General features: G+C 33.0%; 1 protein-coding gene across 1 annotated transcript; it reads left to right on the top strand.

The window, feature by feature from the left end:
* The first annotated feature begins 23617 nt into the window (after positions 1-23617).
* LOC139849085 (uncharacterized) lies at positions 23618-24289 on the top strand. The gene has a single exon (XM_071838758.1). It carries the CDS (start codon positions 23618-23620, stop codon positions 24287-24289), a length of 672 nt encoding a protein of 223 aa, XP_071694859.1.
* The last annotated feature ends 710 nt before the right edge of the window (positions 24290-24999 follow it).

The raw sequence follows: 24999 nt of genomic DNA, 5'->3' as shown, positions 1-24999 counted from the left end.
ATCATAATGGCGAAGTTAGGTCATAAGATATGTATGGATATGATAACAATCACATACTGGCTGATCCTTCAGAGTCGGGATCATGCAAGATGATAGAGTTTTGGCTTGACATCCTTAGGAAAGGATACATAATGTCAGAAGAGGTAAAGGCAGGAAGTAAGATGAAATGACAGTATAAAGATTAGGGGAAAATGCTTAAAACTAAGGCAGGAAAGGTTATAGTCCTAAAGATTGCTAAGGCACCCTAGCTAACACATAAGTCACACATAAAATGCAATCCTGGTTCTCTATAACAAACCTGGCTCGGGTACCACTCTGTCATACCCCCAAATAGGGTCGGGGAAATATGACTTCACAATATCACAACACAAGTATTTATAAACGAGAACGACTCTATATGAGACGTTTTAATTAAACCAATAAATTAAAGCGGCGGAAAGTATTAAGTCATTACAATAAATGTTTTAATGCAATAATATGAATGTATAAATGCGGACTCCAAAAGCAGCAAAGTCCAAATAGCAACTAATCTTTAGCAATCTTCACCTGAGACAAAACATGCTTAAAGTGTCAACCAAAAATGGTTGAGTGAACAACATAGATTTATCAATAATAACCAAGTTTTTAGACCACAAGATTTAATTATAAAGTTTAATCAGTTCGGTAGTAGTGCTGGTGTATATGATATCAATACTAACCGTAAGTTACCCTAAACACATCACGTTCGTGTCGTGCATCATTATTATGTATCCATTGACCATTGGTCATCCGGATAGAGATGTCACCCTCAATAGCGCTATTCACAATAACTAAGCTTGCCTTTATACGTAGCAATTAACGATATCATGGTAGGGATTTAGCATGTTAGCACAGTTTGAACTAATCAGAATAAAGTTTGAGTACTTGCGTCTAAGCGTAAAACAGTTTGAAAGCAAGCATGTGTCTCACCCTAAAGTTATAAAACAGTTAAGAAATAGTAAAAAGATGGGCTATGAAGTTCACCTTAATAGAAGATAGATATTCCACACAAGTTATATGATCGGAGTGTTGAACACGGAGATCTCAACCTAGAGATATTATGTTTGATTAGTTAATGTCTAATAGACATAAAGTTTGTTTATTAATATAGCAAACTATATTAACAGTGACCGTTCTCGAGAAAAATTATATTTATATAAGTGATAATATACTTAGTGTACTTAAGTGTTACTATATAGATAAGTGTATAAATTATAATAATAGTATTATTATTCTTTAATCAAGCGTTATATAATCTTATCATTATATGTTACGTATATATATATCCATACCTACATGTTACATATGCATATACTTTTTATTATAATTAATAACTTTGCTAGATAATAATAATTTATATAAATCTTATCCCTTTTTCAAACTATCCATCAATATTATACTTAATAATTACTACCTCCGTCCCATCTTAAGTGTCCACTTTTCTATTTTGGGATGTCCCATTTCAAGTGTCCACTTGATGTTTCAACCAATCAGAAGAGGTTATTCTGAAGAGAGAAGATTTCTGATTGGTGAAAAATGAAGTTAGTGGAATTTCCTAAAACTGTGTGCAAAAAGTAAGTGGACACTTGTAGTGGGACGGAGTGAGTATATATTTGGTTAGATAAGTTTTATATTTTCATTAACAAGGTATTTTATCATCTTCAAGGTTTATTAGATCAAACAAGTGCATTTAACTATTATAGTTTTTATCTTAATACATATATCATAATCATCATCCTACTAGTCATACTTAACTTAATCATAACATTAACTAACCTCACTTGATACTTCTAATCATCAAAATCATTATCTTATTTACTCTTGCATATGAAATCTTACTAATCATAATTATTATCTTAATTACACCATAATACATATATAATTTACTTTTTGTGTGCATGCATGCATGCAATACCATCTTTTATCTCTCTTTTTTTTACACAATCATAATATATTCATAGTTCTTAATGTTTTATGTTCATGTTTAAGTATTCATGTTTACATTTATAATTAATAATATAAAGGATTTAAAACTAAAGTAAAAAGTATAATTAACTAGGATCTTAGGGATACCTCAAGGTGTGTTAGAGCAAGAAACAAAGGTGGTTTTGATGACCCGAAACAGGAGCAGAAAACTCAGCAGCAAAGGTGTCAAAACGAGCGAGTTCGTGGCCTCTTTTGGTCACGCAGAAACACAGCAAAAAAAGAGCAGTAACGCAGGAATTTTGGGGCTGTTTTGGGGCGGTTCTGGGTGATATTTAATGGCGTTTCACAGCTGTAAAAACAGCAGCAAAAGTGGCGAACAAGAGCTGCAAAAAAGGCAGCAGAAAACGCAGCTGCAGTAGCTCAATCTGGGCGAGTTTGTGGGCTCTTTTGGACGTGCAGAAACAGCAAACAGGAACAGAAGATTAGGGGCGGTTTAGGTGGTGTTTCGATGGCGTTTTTAGTCACCAAAAATAGTTGTAGGGTGGCGGCTGTGGGGGTGGTTTCGACGGACAGAAGCAGCTTCAAAAGAGGCTGCAGTAGGGTGGTGATATGGACTGTTTTGGGTTACCTTCAATCACAAACAGCAGCAACAATTTAGGGGCTGTTTTCGTTGCACAGAAACAGCAGGAAGGGCTGTTGGTGGTGGCGAAACTGCACAGCAACAAAAGAGCTGCAGGAGGGCGGTTTGGTGGGCTGCTATAGCAGCAAAAAAGTGACGATAACGCTGCTTTTGTGGGGCTGAAGTCGACTGCAGAAGGCTGCAGTAAACCGTAGCTAGATGGTGGCGATTGAGGGTTGTTTTTGGGAGGTTGGAAGTCGACTAGATTGGTGGAGAGGGTTCACCAAACTGCCGAATGAAACAAGGGAAAAGGAGGGAGTTTCAAGTACGTGAATGACTCTCTTTTTTGTGAATGAAGAAAGTTAAAACTAATGGCCTTTTTATAATTGAGTTTGTGAATCCTAATCACATTATAACTACTTGGAGATCAAGATTAGTATTAAGATTAAATTAGGATTAGTGGTTAGCTTAGTGGTTAAGTTGTTTCCTTTATTATTTTATTTATTTTTTTTTATTTATCCGAAATTTATTTTATAAGTTTATTTATATATTTTTTATTTTATTTCGAAATTTTAGTATTTATTTATATATATTATATATTTTTAATACTTAGGGTACATTTATATAAATACATTTTATTAATTTAATTTACATTATTTGTCCCTAACTTTATTAATTTAAATCTACTTCTAGTTAGTTTTTAAATTTTATATTTCTCACCATTTAAGGTTATTACATGTAGTTTATTTTATTAATTTAGTATTAGGGTTAGGGTTTATTATTTAATATTAAATGGTATTAGGGTTTTAAATAATATTAGGGTTTTTGTATCAATGACTTTTTTTTTTATCCAAATAACAACCCTAATGCTAATACACAGAGTATGACATTGAAACCTTAAGGGTAATTTGGTAAATTCGGAATGGAAAAGTGAGGGTTGTTATAGAATCATTAACAGGTTTTCATTTAGCAGGCAGTGAGTCAATAAATTTGTTTACTTGTTCAAAATCTGTATATGTGATTTTCAAAGTAAGCAGGTCAGTAACTAAAGAGTTAAACCTAATGAAGGTTTGCTTAAGGGTCACATTCTTATAGGCAAAGAACATTTCATACTCTCTTTTCAAAGCAATAATCTTGTTCTGCCTAGCCTCATCCATGCCCTCATAAGTAACATCTAGATTGTAGTGACCCGAATTTTTAAATGTTTATATATATATTAAATGAAATTGTTATTTACATGATTAAATGTTTCCAACATTTTAAGCAATCAAACTTGTTAAGACTTGATTAATTGAAATAGGTTTCATATAGACAATTGACCACCCAAGTTGACCGGTGATTCACGAACGTTAAAACTTGTAAAAACTATACGATGACATATATATGGTTATATATATAGTTAACATTATTTTATTATAAGTATGTATCTCATTAGGTATTTTAACAATGAGTTATATACATAAAAATGAGACTATTAATTTAAGAAACTCGAAAACGATATATATAACGATTATCGTTATAACAACGTCTTACTAGGTACATATGAATCATATTAAGATATTGATACACTTGGTTAATTATGTTAAATGATAAGTAAATATATTATTAAGTGTATTAACAATGAAATACATATGTAAAAATAAGACTACTAACTTAATGATTTCGAAACGAGACATATATGTAACGATTATCGTTGTAACGACATTTAACTGTATATACATCATATTAAGATATATTATATATCATAATATCATGATAATATAACAATTTAACATCTCATTTGTTATAATAAACAATGGGTTAACAACATTCAACAAGATCGTTAACCTAAAGGTTTCAAAACAACATTTACATGTAACGACTAACGATGACTTAACGACTCAGTTAAAATGTATATACATGTAGTGTTTTAATATGCATTCATACACTTTTGAAAGACTTCAAGACACTTATCAAAATACTTCTACTTAACAAAAATGCTTACAATTACATCCTCGTTCAGTTTCATCAACAATTCTACTCGTATGCACCCGTATTCGTACTCGTACAATACACAGCTTTTAGATGTATGTACTATTGGTATATACACTCCAATTATCAGCTCTTAGCAGCCCATGTGTGTCATCTAACACATGTGGGAACCATTATTTGGCAACTAGCATGAAATATCTCATAAAATTACAAAAATATGAGTAATCATTCATGACTTATTTACATGAAAACAAAATTACATATCCTTTATATCTAATCCATACACCAATGACCAAAAACACCTACAAACACTTTCATTCTTCAATTTTATTCATCTAATTGATCTCTATCAAGTTTTAGCTTCAAGTTCTAAGTGTTCTTCATAAATTCCAAAAGTTCTAGTTTCATAAAATCAAGAATACTTCCAAGATTGCAAGTTTACTTCCAAGTTTTCTAAATCCATTCCAAGTAATCATCCAAGATCAAGAAACTTTTGTTACTTACAGTAGGTTATCTTTCTAATACAAGGTAATAATCATATTCAAACTTTAATTCAATTTCTATAACTATAACAATCTTATTTCGAGTGGAAATCTTACTTGAAATTGTTTTCGTGTTATGATTCTGCTTCAAGAACTTTCAAGCCATCCAAGGATCCTTTGAAGCTAGATCTATTTTTCTCATTTCCAGTAAGTTTATCCAAGGAACTTTAGGTAGTAATGATGTTCATAACATCATTCGATTCATACATATAAAGCTATCTTATTCGAAGGTTTAAACTTGTAATCACTAGAACATAGTTTAGTTAATTCTAAACTTGTTCGCAAATAAAAGTTAATCCTTCTAACTTGACTTTTAAAACAACTAAACACATGTTCTATATCTATATGATATGCTAACTTAATGATTTAAAACCTGGAAACACGAAAAACACCGTAAAACCGGATTTACGCCGTCGTAGTAACACCGCGGGCTTTTTGGGTTAGTTAATTAAAAACTATGATAAACTTTGATTTAAAAGTTGTTATTCTAAGAAAATGATTTTTATTATGAACATGAAACTATATCCAAAAATTATAGTTAAACTCAAAGTGGAAGTATGTTTTCTAAAATGGTCATCTAGACGTCGTTCTTTCGACTGAAATGACTACCTTTACAAAAACGACTTGTAACTTATTTTTCTGACTATAAACCTATACTTTTTCTGTTTAGATTCATAAAATAGAGTTCAATATGAAATCATAGCAATTTGATTCACTCAAAACGGATTTAAAATGAAGAAGTTATGGGTAAAACAAGATTGGATAATTTTTCTCATTTTAGCTACGTGAAAATTGGTAACAAATCTATTCCAACCATAACTTAATCAACTTGTATTGTATATTATGTAATCTTGAGATATCATAGACACGTATACAATGTTTCGACCTATCATGTCGACACATCTATATATATTTCGGAACAACCATAGACACTCTATATGTGAATGTTGGAGTTAGCTATACAGGGTTGAGGTTGATTCCAAAATATATATAGTTTGAGTTGTGATCAATACTGAGATACGTATACACTGGGTCGTGGATTGATTCAAGATAATATTTATTGATTTATTTCTGTACATCTAACTGTGGACAACTAGTTGTAGGTTACTAACGAGGACAGCTGACTTAATAAACTTAAAACATCAAAATATATTAAAAGTGTTGTAAATATATTTTGAACATACTTTGATATATATGTATATATTGTTATAGGTTCATGAATCAACCAGTGGCCAAGTCTTACTTCCCGACGAAGTAAAAATCTGTGAAAGTGAGTTATAGTCCCACTTTTAAAATCTAATATTTTTGGGATGAGAATACATGCAGGTTTTATAAATGATTTACAAAATAGACACAAGTACGTGAAACTACATTCTATGGTTGAATTATCGAAATCGAATATGCCCCTTTTTATTAAGTCTGGTAATCTAAGAATTAGGGAACATACACCCTAATTGACGCGAATCCTAAAGATAGATCTATTGGGCCTAATAAACCCCATCCAAAGTACCGGATGCTTTAGTACTTCGAAATTTATATCATATCCGAAGGGTGTCCCGGAAAGATGGGGATATTCTTATATATGCATCTTGTTAATGTCGGTTACCAGGTGTTCACCATATGAATGATTTTTATCTCTATGTATGGGATGTGTATTGAAATATGAAATCTTGTGGTCTATTGTTACGATTTGATATATATAGGTTAAAGGTATAACTCACCAACATTTTTGTTGACGTTTAAAGCATGTTTATTCTCAGGTGAATACTAAGAGCTTCCGCTGTTACATACTAAAATAAGGACAAGATTTGGAGTCCATGTTTGTATGATATTGTGTAAAAACTGCATTCAAGAAACTGATTTCGATGTAACATATTTGTATTGTAAACCATTATGTAATGGTCGTGTGTAAACAGGATATTTTAGATTATCATTATTTGATAATCTACGTAAAGCTTTTTAAACCTTTATTTATGAAATAACGGTTATGGTTTGTTTTAAAAATGAATACAGTCTTTGAAAAACGTCTCATATAGTGGTCAAAATCTCGCAACGAAATCAATTAATATGGAACATTTTTAATCAATAAGAACGGGACATTTCAGTTGGTATCCGAGCGTTGGTCTTAGAGAACCAGAAAATTTGCATTAGTGTGTCTTATCGAGTTTGTTAGGATGCATTAGTGATCTGGACTTCGACCGTGTTTTCTTTAAAAATGATTGCTTAACATTTTTGTTGGAAACTATATATTATTAACATGTGTATATTATGTGATATATTAATCTCTTAACATGTTTGATATTGTGTGATAGATGTCTACCTCTAGCACAAATCCCATTGACTCACCTAATAATAACGAAGAGTCGAATATATATTGGACTGATTCACAAGTTCCCGAAGAGGAACCGGAAGAAGAATCAGAACCGGAAGAAGAATCAGAACCGGAAGAGGAGGAACCGGAGGAGGAAATAGAACCGGTGGGGGAAATAATAAAACGGTTAAGTAAAAGAAAATCTTCAACTAACCGACCAAGGTTAATTATGGTCAATGGTGTTTCCGCCAAGGAAGCAAAATATTGGGTTAAGAAATGAGGTTTTTAGGTTATTACGAGACTGTTGGTCATTACGTAACCCTCGTCCCTTTGACGACGTTACAACACGCTGTCTTATCAACGGCCATAACGGTTATGTTCCACAAGACCAAGGATGGGAAGTAGTCCTAGTAAAACTAGAATGCATGACTGGTTTCTGGACGTATGAATTACGTGTCTTTATTGCCTTTGCTGAACGACTTGTGTACTAGCTAGAATTATCTTCACAACTATCTTGTATCAAAGTTATTGTGTGCTATATTTCATGCTTTATGTAAAATAAGCGGTATTGTAAGTTTGTAAAATATTGTATAAAAGTTTGAACGCGAAATATTATTATAATCAGTTTTTCATATAGAATTGTAGTAGTTGAATTGTATATTAGCTACTAAGTATGAACTTAACGGGTAGGTACTACCCGAATTTAAACTTATAAAACGCTAATATGAAGAAAAGCTTTTATAAATGAGTTCATATTATGCTACGAAATACTATTAACTACTCTTAATATTCTGTATGATTAACTTGTTCCATTTGACTATTTTGAAGGAAATGGCACCGACTACTCGACACACCGTGAATATGAATGAAGAGGAATTCCGTACTTTTCTAGCTTCAAACATAGCCGCAGTACAGGCTGCGCTACATACCAACAATAACCTTGGGTCTAGCAGTACAGGAAATCGTGTAGGATGCACCTACAAAGAATTCACTGCCTGCAAACCTTTGGAATTTGATGGAACCGAAGGACCGATCGGATTGAAACGGTGGACCGAGAAGGTCGAATCGGTGTTTGCCATAAGTAAGTGTACTGAAGAGGACAAAGTGAAGTACGCTACGCATACCTTCACAGGTTCTGCGTTAACATGGTGGAATACCTATCTAGAGCAAGTGGGACAAGACGATGCGTACGCACTACCGTGGTCAGCATTCAAGCACTTGATGAACGAGAAATACCGTCCCAGAACCGAGGTCAATAAGCTCAAGACAGAACTTAGAGGGTTACGAACCCAAGGATTTGATATTACCACGTACGAAAGATGATTCACAGAATTGTGCCTATTGTGTCCGGGAGCATTCGAAGATGAGGAAGAGAAGATCGATGCGTTTGTGAAAGGATTACCGGAAAGAATCCAAGAAGATATAAGTTCACACGAGCCCGCCTCCATACAACAGGCATGTAGAATGGCTCACAAACTAGTGAACCAGATTGAGGAAAGAATTAAAGAACAGACGGCTGAAGAGGCCAATGTGAAGCAAGTTAAAAGAAAGTGGGAGGAAAACGGTGATAAGAATCACCAATACAACAACAACAGCAATTACAATAATAATCGCAACAATTATCCCAACAATCGCAACATCAATCGCAACTACAACAAACGGCCCAACAACAACAACAACAACAACAACAACAACAACAACAACAGCAACTACAACAATCGTCCCAACAATAATAACAATCGTAACAACAACAACAATCAGAAGCAGCTATGCCAAAGGTGTGAAAAGTATCACTCGGGGTTCTGCACCAAATTTTGCAACAAGTGTAAAAGAAATGGTCATAGCGCGGTGAAGTGTGAGGTCTACGGACCAGGGGTTAACAGAACTAAAGGAACAAATGGTGTCAGAACGAGTAATGGTGGAGCAAGTAGTGTCGGAGCAAGTTATGCCAATGTAGTTTGTTATAAATGTAGAAAACCGGGCCACATTATTAGAAATTGCCCGAACCAGGAGAACACAAATGGAAAAGGCCGCAGAAGAGTTTTCAATATTAATGCGGCAGAGGCACAGGAAGACCCGGAGCTTGTTACGGGTACGTTTCTTATTGACAATAAATCTGCTTACGTTTTATTTAATTCGGGTGCGGATAGAAGCTATATGAGTAGAGATTTTTGTGCTAAATTAAGTTGTCCATTGACGCCGTTGGATAGTAAATTTTTACTCGAATTAGCAAATGGTAAATTAATTTCAGCAAATAATATATGTCGGAATCGAGAAATTAAACTGGTTAGCGAAACATTTAAGATTGACTTGATACCAGTAGAGTTAGGGAGTTTTGATGTGATAATCGGTATGGACTGGTTGAAAGAAGTGAAAGCAGAGATCGTTTGTTACAAAAATGCAATTCGCATTATACGAAAAAAAAAAGGAAAACCCTTAATGGTGTACGGAGAAAAGGGCAACACGAAGCTACATCTTATTAGTAATTTGAAGGCACAAAAACTAATAAGAAAAGGTTGCTATGCTGTTCTAGCACACGTTGAGAAAGTACAAACTGAAGAAAAGAGCATCAATGATGTTCCCGTCGCAAAAGAATTTCCTGATGTATTTCCGAAAGAATTACCGGGATTACCCCCACATCGATCCGTTGAATTTCAAATAGATCTTGTACCAAGAGCTGCACCAATAGCTCGTGCTCCTTACAGACTCGCACCCAGCGAGATGAAAAAACGGCAAAGCCAATTACAAGAACTTTTAGAGCGTGGTTTCATTCGACCAAGCACATCACCGTGGGGAGCTCCTGTTTTGTTTGTCAAGAAGAAAGATGGTACATTCAGGTTGTGTATCGACTACCGAGAGTTGAACAAACTTACCATCAAGAACCGCTACCCACTACCGAGAATCGACGACTTATTTGATCAACTACAAGGCTCGTCTGTTATTCAAAGATTGACTTACGTTCCGGGTATCATCAAATGCGGGTGAAAGAAGATGATATTCCAAAGACGGATTTCAGAACACGTTACGGTCATTACGAGTTTATGGTCATGCCGTTTAGTTTAACTAATGCACCAGCTGTATTCATGGACCTTATGAACCGAGTGTGTGGACCATACCTTGACAAGTTTGTCATTGTTTTCATTGATGACATACTTATTTACTCAAAGAATGACCAAGAACACGGTGAACATTTGAGAAAGGTGTTAGAAGTATTGAGGAAGGAAGAATTGTACGCTAAATTTTCAAAGTGTGCATTTTGGTTGGAAGAAGTTCAATTCCTCGGTCACATAGTGAACAAAAAAGGTATTAAGGTGGATCCGGCAAAGATAGAAACTGTTGAAAAGTGGGAAACCCCGAAAACTCCGAAACACATACGCCAGTTTTTAGGACTAGCTGGTTACTACAGAAGGTTCATCCAAGACTTTTCCAGAATAGCAAAACCCTTGACTGCATTAGCGCATAAAGGGAAGAAATTTGAATGGAAGGATGAACAAGAGAAAGCGTTTCAGTTATTGAAGAAAAAGCTAACTACGGCACCTATATTGTCATTGCCTGAAGGGAATGATGATTTTGTGATTTATTGTGACGCATCAAAGCAAGGTCTCGGTTGTGTATTAATGCAATGAACGAAGGTGATTGCTTATGCGTCTAGACAATTGATGATTCACGAGCAAAATTATACGACGCATGATTTGGAATTAGGCGCGGTTGTTTTTGCATTAAAGACTTGGAGGCACTACTTATATGGGGTCAAAAGTATTATATATACCGACCACAAAAGTCTTCAACACATATTTAATCAGAAACAACTGAATATGAGGCAGCGTAGGTGGATTGAATTGTTGAATGATTACGACTTTGAGATTTGTTACCACCCGGGGAAGGCAAATGTGGTAGCCGACGCCTTGAGCAAGAAGGACAGAGAACCCATTCGAGTAAAATCTATGAATATAATGATTCATAATAACCTTACTACTCAAATAAAGGAGGCGCAACAAGGAGTTTTAAAAGAGGGAAATTTAAAGGATGAAATACCCAAAGGATCGGAGAAGCATCTTAATATTCGGGAAGACGGAACCCGGTATAGGGCTGAAAGGATTTGGGTACCAAAATTTGGAGATATGAGAGAAATGGTACTTAGAGAAGCTCATAAAACCAGATACTCAATACATCCTGGAACAGGGAAGATGTACAAGGATCTCAAGAAACATTTTTGGTGGCCGGGTATGAAAGCCGATGTTGCTAAATACGTAGAAGAATGTTTGACGTGTTCTAAGGTCAAAGCTGAGCATCAGAAACCATCAGGTCTACTTCAACAACCCAAAATCTCGGAATGGAAATGGGAAAACATTACCATGGATTTCATCACTAAATTGCCAAGGACTGCAAGTGGTTTTGATACTATTTGGGTAATAGTTGATCGTCTCACCAAATCAGCACACTTCCTGCCAATAAGAGAAGATGACAAGATGGAGAAGTTAGCACGACTGTATTTGAAGGAAGTCGTCTCCAGACATGGAATACCAATCTCTATTATCTCTGATAGGGATGGTAGATTTATTTCAAGATTCTGGCAGACATTACAGCAAGCATTAGGAACTCGTCTAGACATGAGTACTGCCTATCATCCACAAACTGATGGGCAGAGCGAAAGGACGATACAAACGCTTGAAGACATGCTACGAGCGTGTGTTATTGATTTCGGAAACAGTTGGGATCGACTTCTACCGTTAGCAGAATTTTCCTACAACAACAGCTACCATTCAAGCATTGAGGTGGCGCCGTTTGAAGCACTTTATGGTAGAAAGTACAGGTCTCTGATTTGTTAGAGTGAAGTGGGGGATAGACAGATTACGGGTCCGGAGATTATACAAGAAACTACCGAGAAGATCATCCAAATTCAACAACGGTTTAAAACCGCCCAAAGTCGACAAAAGAGCTACGCTGACATTAAAAGAAAAGATATAGAATTTGAAATTGGAGAGATGGTCATGCTTAAAGTTGCACCTTGGAAAGGCGTTGTTCGATTTGGTAAACGAGGGAAATTAAATCCAAGGTATATTGGACCATTCAAGATTATTGATCGTGTCGGACCAGTAGCTTACCGACTTGAGTTACCTCAACAACTCGCGACTGTACATAACACTTTTCACGTCTCGAATTTGAAGAAATGTTTTGCTAAAGAAGATCTCACTATTCCGTTAGATGAAATCCAAATCAACGAAAAACTTCAATTTATCGAAGAACCCGTCGAAATAATGGATCGTGAGGTTAAAAGACTTAAGCAAAACAAGATACCAATTGTTAAGGTTTGATGGAATGCTCGTAGAGGACCTGAGTTCAGTAGAGTTACGGGAACAGCCGTCTGATGGAAAACTACTTTCACGTTCACCTGGGAACGAGAAGATCAGATGAAGAAGAAATACCCGCATTTATTTCCAGAAGATACGTCAACACCTCCAACTGCTTAAAATTTCGGGACGAAATTTATTTAACGGGTAGGTACTGTAGTGACCCGAACTTTTTCATGTTTATATATATATTAAATGAAATTGTTATTTACATGATTAAGTGTTTCCAACATGTTAAGCAATCAAACTTGTTAAGACTTTATTAATTGAAATAGGTTTCATATAGACAATTGACCACCCAAGTTGACCGGTGATTCACGAACGTTAAAACTTGTAAAAACTATACGATGACATATATATGGTTATATATATAGTTAACATAATTTTATTATAAGTATGTATCTCATTAGGTATTTTAACAATGAGTTATATATATAAAAATGAGACTATTAATTTAAGAAACTCGAAAACGATATATATAACGATTATCGTTATAACAACGTCTTACTAGGTACATATGAATCATATTAAGATATTGATACACTTGGTTAATTATGTTAAATGATAAGTAAATATATTATTAAGTGTATTAACAATGAAATACATATGTAAAAATAAGACTACTAACTTAATGATTTCGAAACGAGACATATATGTAACGATTATCGTTGTAACGACATTTAACTGTATATACATCATACTAAGATATATTATATATCATAATATCATGATAATATAACAATTTAACATCTCATTTGTTATAATAAACAATGGGTTAACAACATTCAACAAGATCGTTAACCTAAAGGTTTCAAAACAACATTTACATGTAACGACTAACGATGACTTAACGACTCAGTTAAAATGTATATACATGTAGTGTTTTAATATGTATTCATACACTTTTGAAAGACTTCAAGACACTTATCAAAATACTTCTACTTAACAAAAATGCTTACAATTTCATCCTCGTTCAGTTTCATCAACAATTCTACTCGTATGCACCCGTATTCGTACTCGTACAATACACAGCTTTTAGATGTATGTACTATTGGTATATACACTCTAATGATCAGCTCTTAGCAGCCCATGTGAGTCTTCTAACACATGTTGGAACCATCATTTGGCAACTAGCATGAAATATCTCATAAAATTACAAAAATATGAGTAATCATTCATGACTTATTTACATGAAAACAAAATTACATATCCTTTATATCTAATCCATACATCAACGACCAAAAACACCTACAAACACTTTCATTCTTCAATTTTCTTCATATAATTGATCTCTCTCAAGTTCTATCTTCAAGTTCTAAGTGTTCTTCATAAATTCCAAAAGTTCTAGTTTCATAAAATCAAGAATACTTCCAAGATTGCAAGTTTACTTCCAAGTTTTCTAAATCCATTCCAAGTAATCATCCAAGATCAAGAAACCTTTGTTACTTACAGTAGGTTATCTTTCTAATACAAGGTAATAATCATATTCAAACTTTAATTCAATTTCTATAACTATAACAATCTTATTTCGAGTGGAAATCTTACTTGAAATTGTTTTCGTGTTATGATTCTGCTTCAAGAACTTTCAAGCCATCCAAGGATCCTTTGAAGCTAGATCTATTTTTATCATTTACAGTAGGTTTATCCAAGGAACTTGAGGTAGTAATGATGTTCATAACATCATTCGATTCATACATATAAAGCTATCTTATTCGAAGGTTTAAACTTGTAATCACTAGAACATAGTTTAGTTAATTCTAAACTTGTTCGCAAATAAAAGTTAATCCTTCTAACTTGACTTTTACAACAACTAAAAAAATGTTCTATATCTATATTATATGCTAACTTAATGATTTAAAACCTGGAAACACGAAAAACACCGTAAAACCGGATTTACGCCGTCGTAGTAACACCGCGGGCTGTTTTGGGTTAGTTAATTAAAAACTATGATAAACTTTGATTTAAAAGTTGTTATTCTAAGAAAATGATTTTTATTATGAACATGAAACTATATCCAAAAATTATGGTTAAACTCAAAGTGGAAGTATGTTTTCTAAAATGGTCATCTAGACGTTGTTCTTTCGACTGAAATGACTACCTTTACAAAAATGACTTGTAACTTATTTTTCTGACTATAAACCTATACTTTTTCTGTTTAGATTCATAAAATAGAGTTCAATATGAAACCATAGCAATTTGATTCACTCAAAACGGATTTAAAATGAAGAAGTTATGGGTAAAACAAGATTGGATAATTTTTCTCATTTTAGCTACGTGAAAATTGGTAACAAATCTATTCCAACCATAACTTAATCAACTTGTATTGTATATTATGTAATCTTGAGATATCATAGACACGTATACAATTTTTCGACCTATCATGTCGACACATCTATATATATTTCGGAACAACCATAGACACTCTATATGTGAATGTTGGAGTTAGCTATACAGGGTTGAGGTTGATTTCAAAATATATATAGTTTGAGTTGTGATCAATACTGAGATACGTATACACTGGGTCGTGGATTGATTCAAGATAATATTTATCGATTTATTTCTGTACATCTAACTTTGGACAACTAGTTGTAGGTTACTAACGAGGACAGCTGACTTAATAAACTTAAAACATCAAAATATATTAAAAGTGTTGTAAATATATTTTGAACATACTTTGATATATATGTTTATATTGTTATAGGTTCGTGAATCAACCAGTGGCCAAGTCTTACTTCCCGACGAAGTAAAAATCTGTGAAAGTGAGTTATAGTCCCACTTTTAAAATCTAATATTTTTGGGATGAGAATACATGCAGGTTTTATAAATGATTTACAAAATAGACACAAGTACGTGAAACTACATTCTATGGTTGAATTATCGAAATCGAATATGCCCCTTTTTATTAAGTCTGGTAATCTAAGAATTAGGGAACAGACACCCTAATTGACGCGAATCCTAAAGATAGATCTATTGGGCCTAATAAACCCCATCCAAAGTACCGGATGCTTTAGTACTTCGAAATTTATATCATATCCGAAGGGTGTCCCGGAATGATGAGGATATTCTTATATATGCATCTTGTTAATGTCGGTTACCAGGTGTTCACCATATGAATGATTTTTATCTCTATGTATGGGATGTGTATTGAAATATGAAATCTTGTGGTCTATTGTTACGATTTGATATATATAGGTTAAACCTATAACTCACTAACATTTTTGTTGACGTTTAAAGCATGTTTATTCTCAGGTGAATACTAAGAGCTTCCGCTGTTGCATACTAAAATACGGACAAGATTTGGAGTCCATGTTTGTATGATATTGTGTAAAAACTGCATTCAAGAAACTGATTTCGATGTAACATATTTGTATTGTAAACCATTATGTAATGGTCGTGTGTAAACAGGATATTTTAGATTATCATTATTTGATAATCTACGTAAAGCTTTTTAAACCTTTATTTATGAAATAACGGTTATGGTTTGTTTTAAAAATGAATGCAGTCTTTGAAAAACGTCTCATATAGAGGTCAAAACCTCGCAACGAAATCAATTAATATGGAACGTTTTTAATCAATAAGAACGGGACATTTCATAGATAGTCTAACATAAGCTTAGCATTCAGCTTTCCCTTAATGAGTTTGAACAAATGGTTAGGTAATGTTATAGCTAACAGTGTTCTGATATTAGGGTCAAGTCCAACACGACGTTTGTCCTCAGCATCCCATTTTGCTGGATTGAGAACAACTTCACAGCCAGGAATGGCAGGAGTGTCAGCAGTAGCTGGAACACTATCAATAGTCTCAGTTGGGATAAATGGACCATCTGTGGCAATACCAGGCATGAGTGGGTCAATAGACTCAAGGTGAAGCATGAACCTTGCCTTCCAAGTTTCATTTTCATCTTCATCAAATTTGGGTGGTCTATTGGATGAGCCATTTTCAAGGTAAGCTGTATTTGAATATGCAGCCATGTGAGAATTCAGATCCGAGATATTAAATTATCAAGACTGAAGCTCTTATACCAGTTATTGGTCCCTTGATAAACAACAGGAGTATTGTAGAGGGGGGGGGGGGAATACAATTCTTCTTTATTAACTTAAACAGTTTAGACAATTTAGTATTCAAGCAAGTAAATTAAATAGAGTCAAAGGTAATTTTTAACGGTTTATTCTTTATTGATTAAATCACAAAGAATTACAACTATCCTTGACGGAATGATAGTTGGTTGATACAGATTTACCTAAGTATATCTATTGAGAATATTTTAAGCTATTACATGTTTGGACTCTAAGTAAAATAAATCCACACCACTAGTTGTTACAATACTGGATACACAAATTTATAGTAGTCCTATTAACCGTGTAATTGTTCTATTGTCCACTGGTATATAGGATGTCTGTACTTATGAGGACAACTGCATCAGAGAGCGTGCTCTGCTCTTTCCTCTTTAGTAGCTATTTGCAGGAACACCACAATTCGGTTTGGCACCACTATTTGATTAAACAAATAGAATGTCGTGTTCCCTAGGCGTTGACAAAGGATAACAAATGTCTACACATGCTTAAACTTCTGCATTCCCACGTGGTCTTGTAAGGTCACTTGTCAGCCGGCGACACGTGTCCTTTTCTGTTCAACTTTGTCTTTGACTTCTGTTGAATAGTACAATTGATGTAGACCACTCAGAAAACCACTATGCTTGTAACGGAGCATAGCTGTCTTGTGTAGTAAGCTGCATTCCAGCTATGCTGGTTCATCATTGCTGAGTCACTTGATATTCTTGAATTGATGGGTACACATCATGTGCTAATTGAAGAATACTGTCTACCTTGTGCTGGTAGACTAGGCACCATACTAAACACTTGACACATCGATATCTGCTGTCTATACATAAACAAACTTGTGCTGGCAGCACATTATATTTTAGTGCAAATAAATTTTATTTTATCATAATTAAATCTTTAATTATTTTGGGAACTCAACAAGAATCTATTTATATCTATCTAAAAAGTGACTCTAAACTCATTAAGTATGACTATTTACTCATCCCATTAATAAGGTAAAATACTAAAAGATGTTATCTTCTATGTATAAAAATCGAGCCCTATATGATTAATTATTCATGTATTAATGATATTAAAATTATTAATGATATTAAAAAATGGTAAACATGTAATATAAACACATGAAATGGTAAGAGTTAACCACTTTAAATGGAGTGTATAATAACCTCTCAAAGCTAAATCACTTCAAATTCATTAGAACTAACGTATGATCTTTCAAATGCTTTCAATATCAACTAACTTCTTCAAGATACTTTTGGATTGCTTCCAATATTAAATCACTTCAATATAAATAGCTTTATAAGCAACATCTAAAAACTCACTTTGACTTTTCAATACTTGGATTTCGTTGAACATTTCACTTTTATCATATTAGTCAACTTTCTAACTTTGTGTTGTAATCCAAAATTGCTCAGTTTTTATTGTTTTACGAGTAATTTTTTACCTGCATATGTCTATTGTTACATGCAATATGATTAAAAGATGAGATGGAGATCACATACAACAGTGGACTTCAAGGGCTAATAGTTTTTATTTATTTATTTTGGAAGTATGGTACAAATGTTAGGTATGTTTCAAATTGTTTATATTTATATGTTATTGAATTACTTTATGGTATTTGTAACAAAAATTCAATGTTTGATGATAGATGAAATTCGGTTAGTTTTGGTGATTATATATCTATTGTTTTGTTTGAAAATTGGATTAGTAATGAATTTCTTATGATAGCCAACTTTTTGACATTGTGTTGTAATCCAAAATTGTTCATTTTTATTATTTTAATATTTTCCCCTTATATGTGTATTGTTACAGGTAATATGATTAAAAGATGAGTGGAGACTATATACAACGGTGATTTCAAGTGCTAATAGTTTTTTTTTTTTTTTTTTTGAAAGTATGGTACAAATGTTAGGTATGTTTCAAATTATTTATCTTTATATGTTATTGAATTACTTTATTGAATTACTTTATGTTATTGGAATTTTTTTCCGACATCAAGATCACACGAAAATACGAACATTTAGAAGAGACACTTCGTGATGAATATTATTATTTAGGCGGGAAAACGATCGACAAAAATAACATTCAAGATAATATTGTTCGTGAAGAATATGAACGTCTTCTTTTCATGTTTTGTGAAGTAAAATTTAGCCCGATTTAGAGTTTAGGGTTTAGGGTTTGGTGTTTTGGGTTTATTCCATAAACCCAAAACACCAAACCCTACACATTAAATCCTAAACCCTAAACTCTAAACCGTTCGTGTTAAAAACTCAATCTAAATCCTAAATCTAAACCCTAAATCTAAACCCTATAAACCCTAATATCTAAACCCCAATAGCTAAAACCTCACATACGCTCGAAAAACACGATAATTGTTATATACTACTTCTTCGAGCGTTTTTCCGCCAAAATAAAAACATTTATCACAAAGTGTCTCTACTAAATGTTCATATTTTCATCCTATCTATAATGTTCGTGAACAAAGTTTTTTCAAAAAACGAAGAAAAAAAAGTTTTTGCTTCCCTCCGCTTATATATATATATATATATATATATATATATATATATATATATATATATATATATATATATATATATATATATATATATATATATATATTGGTAGGATCAAGAGGGAAGTAACCATTCGGGGGGAAAGCCGGGGGAAGCAAAAACTTTTTTTTTTCGTTTTTTGAAAAAACTTTGTTCACGAACATTATAGATGAGATGAAAATATGAACATTTAGTAGAAACACTTTGTGATAAATGTTTTTATTTTGGCGGGAAAACGCTCGAAGAAGTAATATATAACAATTATTGTGTTTTTCGAGCGTATTTTGAGGTTTTAGCTATTGGGGTTTAGATATTTGGGTTTAGATATTAGGGTTTATAGGGTTTAGATATTAGGGTTTAGAAATTTAGGGTTTAGGGTTTAGATTTAGGGTTTAGATTTACGATTTAGATTGAGTTTTTAACACGAACGGTTTAGAGTTTAGGGTTTAGGGTTTAGGGTTTAGGATTTAGGGTTTGGTGTTTTGGGTTTATGGAATAAACCCAAAACCCTAAACCCTAAACCCTAAACTCTAAATTGGGCTAAATTTTACTTCACAAAACATGAAAAAAAAACCTTCATATTCTTCACGAACAATATTATCTTGAATGTTATTTTTGTCGATCGTTTTCCCGCCTAAATAATAACATTCATCACGAAGTGTCTCTTCTAAATGTTCATATTTTCGTGTGATCTTGATGCCGGAAAAAAAAATTTCAAAAAAAAACGAAAAAAAAATTGCTTCCCCCCGTTTACCCCCGATTGGTTACTTCCCCATTGATCCTGCCCATATATATATATATATATATATATATATATATATATATATATATATATATATATATATATATATATTGTTTCGTTTGAAATTTTAATTAGTACTACCTCCGTCTCATTCCAATAATCCACAGACAAAAAACACGCAGTTTTAGGAAATCTCACTAACTTCATTTCTCCACCAATGAAATATCTTCTCTCTCCAAATCCGCCAATGAAATATCATCTTTCCTTTCTATTTATGGAAGTGGACTATCAGAATGGGACAACCTAAAATGGAATACTAGCCTATTGGAATGAGATGGAGGTAATAATAAAGTAATAAACTTCTTGTCATTGTGATAGTAATTAACAGTGTAGCAATCATGCAATCATGTTTCTATGTCTTTTGTAATTAACAGTGTAGCAATCATGTTTTCATATATTTTGACATTAATTTGATAATTCATTTGACCAACATTAGAAAAATTTTGTTTATATGTTTTTTTTTTTTTTTACAACAGCGAATTTGGGATCACCCGGTGGGACTTAACCACCCATTGCGATCATCTCCCGTTTCGACTATGCCGATGCAGTGATATTAACCCGCCCCCTATCGCTGCCCGGGAGGAAACCTTAAACCGATCCAAGGGCACGGCCAAGTAAAACCCCCTCCCCTTTACCCCCACATTTGCATTAATTGTTGCCCTGGAGTGGAGTCGAACTCCTGACCTCAAGTGTGTTAGAGGCAGGCAACTACCACTCAGGTACAACTGCAGTCCTAACAAAATTATTCCGATTTATATGTCACTAGCAGTAGTTGTAAAACCTTCAATCAAAGCTTTATTTGCTATTTAATTTAAACTCGGTACTAACAATATTTTGATCTCATTAATTGTTAATAACAATACTAATAGTAAAGGTTTTTAAACCATTCACTAACCATTAATCATAAATAAATATCTAAATTATGTAATCACACATATTACATAGAAGTCTTAATGTTGACACAATAACGATCATGCATGATATCAAACATGTATATGTATAAAAATAGATGCAACAATGAAATGTGAATGTATGATGAGATTTGTATGGATCAACCAAAAGTCCAAAAGCTATACATATTCTTTAATACCTTGAATTATTAAGTGATATTGTCAATGGTATTCACATTCGTTTTTTATTGTTATTTTCCTCCCAATAATAGGTTCTTACGCCTAATTCATTCTAACAAACTAAACCTTAAAATATTTGAATGCAGAAATTCATCGGAACAAAATATTTGACAATATCATTGAATTAATGCTATTTACGTAGATACTCAAGAATGGTTTAGAGCCTAAATTAACTTTTAATAATTTTTGAAGTTCATTTCAAATAAAATTTACTACCACCATTACTTTATATCTTCAATTTACAAAACTGAACACATTATACATACATTATACATTATACGATGATAATATAATAAACTAAAAAGTAAGCTTTTATGTAATTACGATTAATTATCACTATAAATGCTAATATAATAAAAGGTAAAGATCCAATTACTTACAACATATTATGTTTGTATTAAAATAAAAAATTACAATCCCATAAATAATTAATAAATGAAAAACTTATATCATGAGTTTTAAGCTTTTCATTTTTCTTATATTAAATAAATTATTATAATTTGACTATAAATACTCATTATTCATTTTCACAACACACATTTTTCGTTTCAGCACATACTTTGCAAAAACTAATTTACAATTGATGAAGTTTTATACATGTTATCTGTTCATCATCATCCTCATCAATTTAGTAAGATTATTTCATCGTGTAATGTCGAATATTCATATATCACACAAAAGTTAGATTTATGTTACGGTGACGTGCAACACATTGACTTTACGCTTTTGAGATTATTATCACATGAAGGTTCCTTTATCATACAATATAGTGCTCTTCGTGACTCATGCATATCTTTGACGCTTCGAGCCATTGAAAAACTTTAACTTTATTCGAGCCACTAAAGTGGCCAACACATATACTTTTCATAAAACACAACGTCGTTTCTAGCAATCTAAATTGCCCAAAAGGAGGCCGGCCCAATTAAACTCCAAAATGTAATTGCTTTTTATACCCAAACCGTAATACCAATTGAAAGAAAATTCCATAATAGAGGTTGGCATATATGTATTGGTTGATATATGTGTATTGGTTGATAAGTAGGTAATATTTATGGATTACTCCTATTTAATAAAGACAAAAAAGTAAATTAGTTACTATACAATGTGTTTTTAATAATGGTAAAAAGATAAACAAAGTTTTGTAAGGAATTTGTTATATATCAAGATTATGAAACAATCATTTTTGGCATAAAGACAAAAAAGTAAATTAGTTACTACACAATGTGTTTTTAATAATGGTAAAAAGATAAACAAAGTTTTGTAAGGACTTTGTTATATATCAAGATTATTAAACAATCATTTTTAGCATAGTCTTTTATCAATATATATTTAGAACAAAATACATGTACATAATATTATAACAAATGATCACATGTGTATAACTACATCATGTGCTATAACACGAGTCTCAAATGTACATTTTTACCCAAGCACGTATGCAAAAGCTCCTAGTTAGACACATGGAGAATGAGACCAACATCAAGTTAAACATGAATTTTAAAACATCGAATTTGAGACAAGTCGTGGAACGCACGAGCTTTGCCACTAGTTATACACAATAAGTGACGTTGCAAGTATAATTTTACCATTTCGTTTACATAATTACATCTTCTTTAAGGTTTACGTAACCACAACCTAACATCTCAACATAACATGATCATTATGTCTAAAAAAAATTACTATATTTTAAACTTCAAAAATTTAAGATAATAATAATTATATTAAACATATGGATTGCAAAACGCTTTTGCTTTAACAAAAGGTTATGGTTTGTTTAAAAATGAATGCAGTCTTTGAAAAACGTCTCATATAGAGGTCAAAACCTCGCAACGAAATCAATTAATATGGAACGTTTTTAATCAATAAGAACGGGACATTTCAGTTGGCACCACCCCCGCCCAGGTCACGCCCAGCCTGGTTCGCCCAGCTCCTTTACTATCTTCAGCATTTTTGTGGAAGAAAATGGGAGAGGAAAAAAAAAAACATACACTATATATACACACACCAAACAATATTTTTACATACACAAACATACACTATCATTTCATATTTTCTACCCATTTCATCATTATTATACTCAAATAAACAATATGAGTTCCGACTCCGAGCCCGACGTAAATATGGTATTATCGATCAAATACGACTACGAATCGAGCACTCGAAGCCATTGACGCACTAGATGAATTAAGTGATAACGAAGAAGTAGAACAAATACCACGGGCACCTAGAAGATATTTACATAGAGATCGTCAGGGTCGTGCATTGGCTTTATGGAATGATTATTTCTCCGACAATCCCACATTTCCGGACGATTATTTTCGTAATCGTTATCGAATGAGCAAACCTCTATTTCTTCATATATGTCAAGGTATATTGAACTTTTCTCAAACTCCGGTTCCTAAATATTTTACTTATTTTATTCAAAAACGTGATGCTACCGGATTACTTGGTTTTAATATTGTTCAAAAAGTAACATCCGCCATACGTCAACTAGCTTATGCCGCTTCAGCCGATGTTTTTGATGAATATTTGCATATGGATGAACAAACCTCATATGATTGTTTAAACAATTTTTGCAAATGTATTTTCCACTTGTACGGTCCCGAATATTTGAGACGGCCAACTGCACAAGATGTGCAACGTTTGACCACTAAACATGCTCAAATACATGGTTTTTCGGGGATGTTAGGAAGTATTGATTGTATGCATTGGAGATGGAGAAATTGTCCGGCACGTTGGAAGGGTCATTATACACGAGGTGACCATGGTTACCCGTCAATTATGTTTGAAGCAGTAGCATCGTACGATGGATGGTTTTGGCACGCGTTTTTTGGAACTGCCGGATCAAACAATGATATCAACGTGCTAAATCAATCTGACTTGTTTAGTGAGTTATTAGCCGGTGAAGCACCACCATGTACGTGTACGGTTAACGGATGTACGTTTATTAAGGGTTATTATTTGGCAGATGGAATTTACCCGGAATGGTCTACAATAGTTAAGTAGTTCAGAAATCCGATAGACCCGAAACAAAAAAAAAATTCAAAAGGTATCAAGAATCGGCAAGAAAAGATATTGAACGAGCATTTGGAATACTACAAGGCCGATGGCAAATTGTTCAACGTCCGGCACGACCGTATTATATCCGCAAAATTAGAAGGATTTTGTTATCATGTATGATATTAAATAATATGATAACCGAGGACAACGGCCGTGCATTTTGTGGACTCGAGGAGAATTATCGTCCGGTTCGACGACCACCGAGATCATTCCAAGAAAGGGTTGAAGCGCATATGCGAGTGGACGCGAAAATAAGAGATGCGGGCATTCATCAACTACTAAAACATATGCTTGTAGAACACATTCATAATCTTCCACCAAATTATCGCATACGACATGATCCCACAAGAAATCCAAACAACCAATATGAAGCCGGACCTTCACACATTCCCGATGACAAGGATGAAGAAGATCACGAAGAAGATCAAGAAGACGACGATGAAGAATAGGTCTTTTAATTGATGTTTTTAATGTAATTTTTTTAATTGTATTTTTATTTTAATTTTATTTTTTATTTTAATGTACTTTTTTATTTTAATGTACTTTTTTATTTTAATTATTGTAATGTTTTTTAATTTTAATAAAAGTTTAGTTTTATTTAAATAATTGTAATTTTTTGATAATATAAAATAATTCAAAAAGAAAATAAAAAAATG

Source organism: Rutidosis leptorrhynchoides, chromosome 5 (assembly GCF_046630445.1).
Source record: "Rutidosis leptorrhynchoides isolate AG116_Rl617_1_P2 chromosome 5, CSIRO_AGI_Rlap_v1, whole genome shotgun sequence".
Classification (NCBI taxonomy): Eukaryota; Viridiplantae; Streptophyta; class Magnoliopsida; order Asterales; family Asteraceae; genus Rutidosis; species Rutidosis leptorrhynchoides.
Note: the sequence above shows the minus strand (reverse complement) of the source record. Positions and strands in the feature narration are given on the sequence as shown.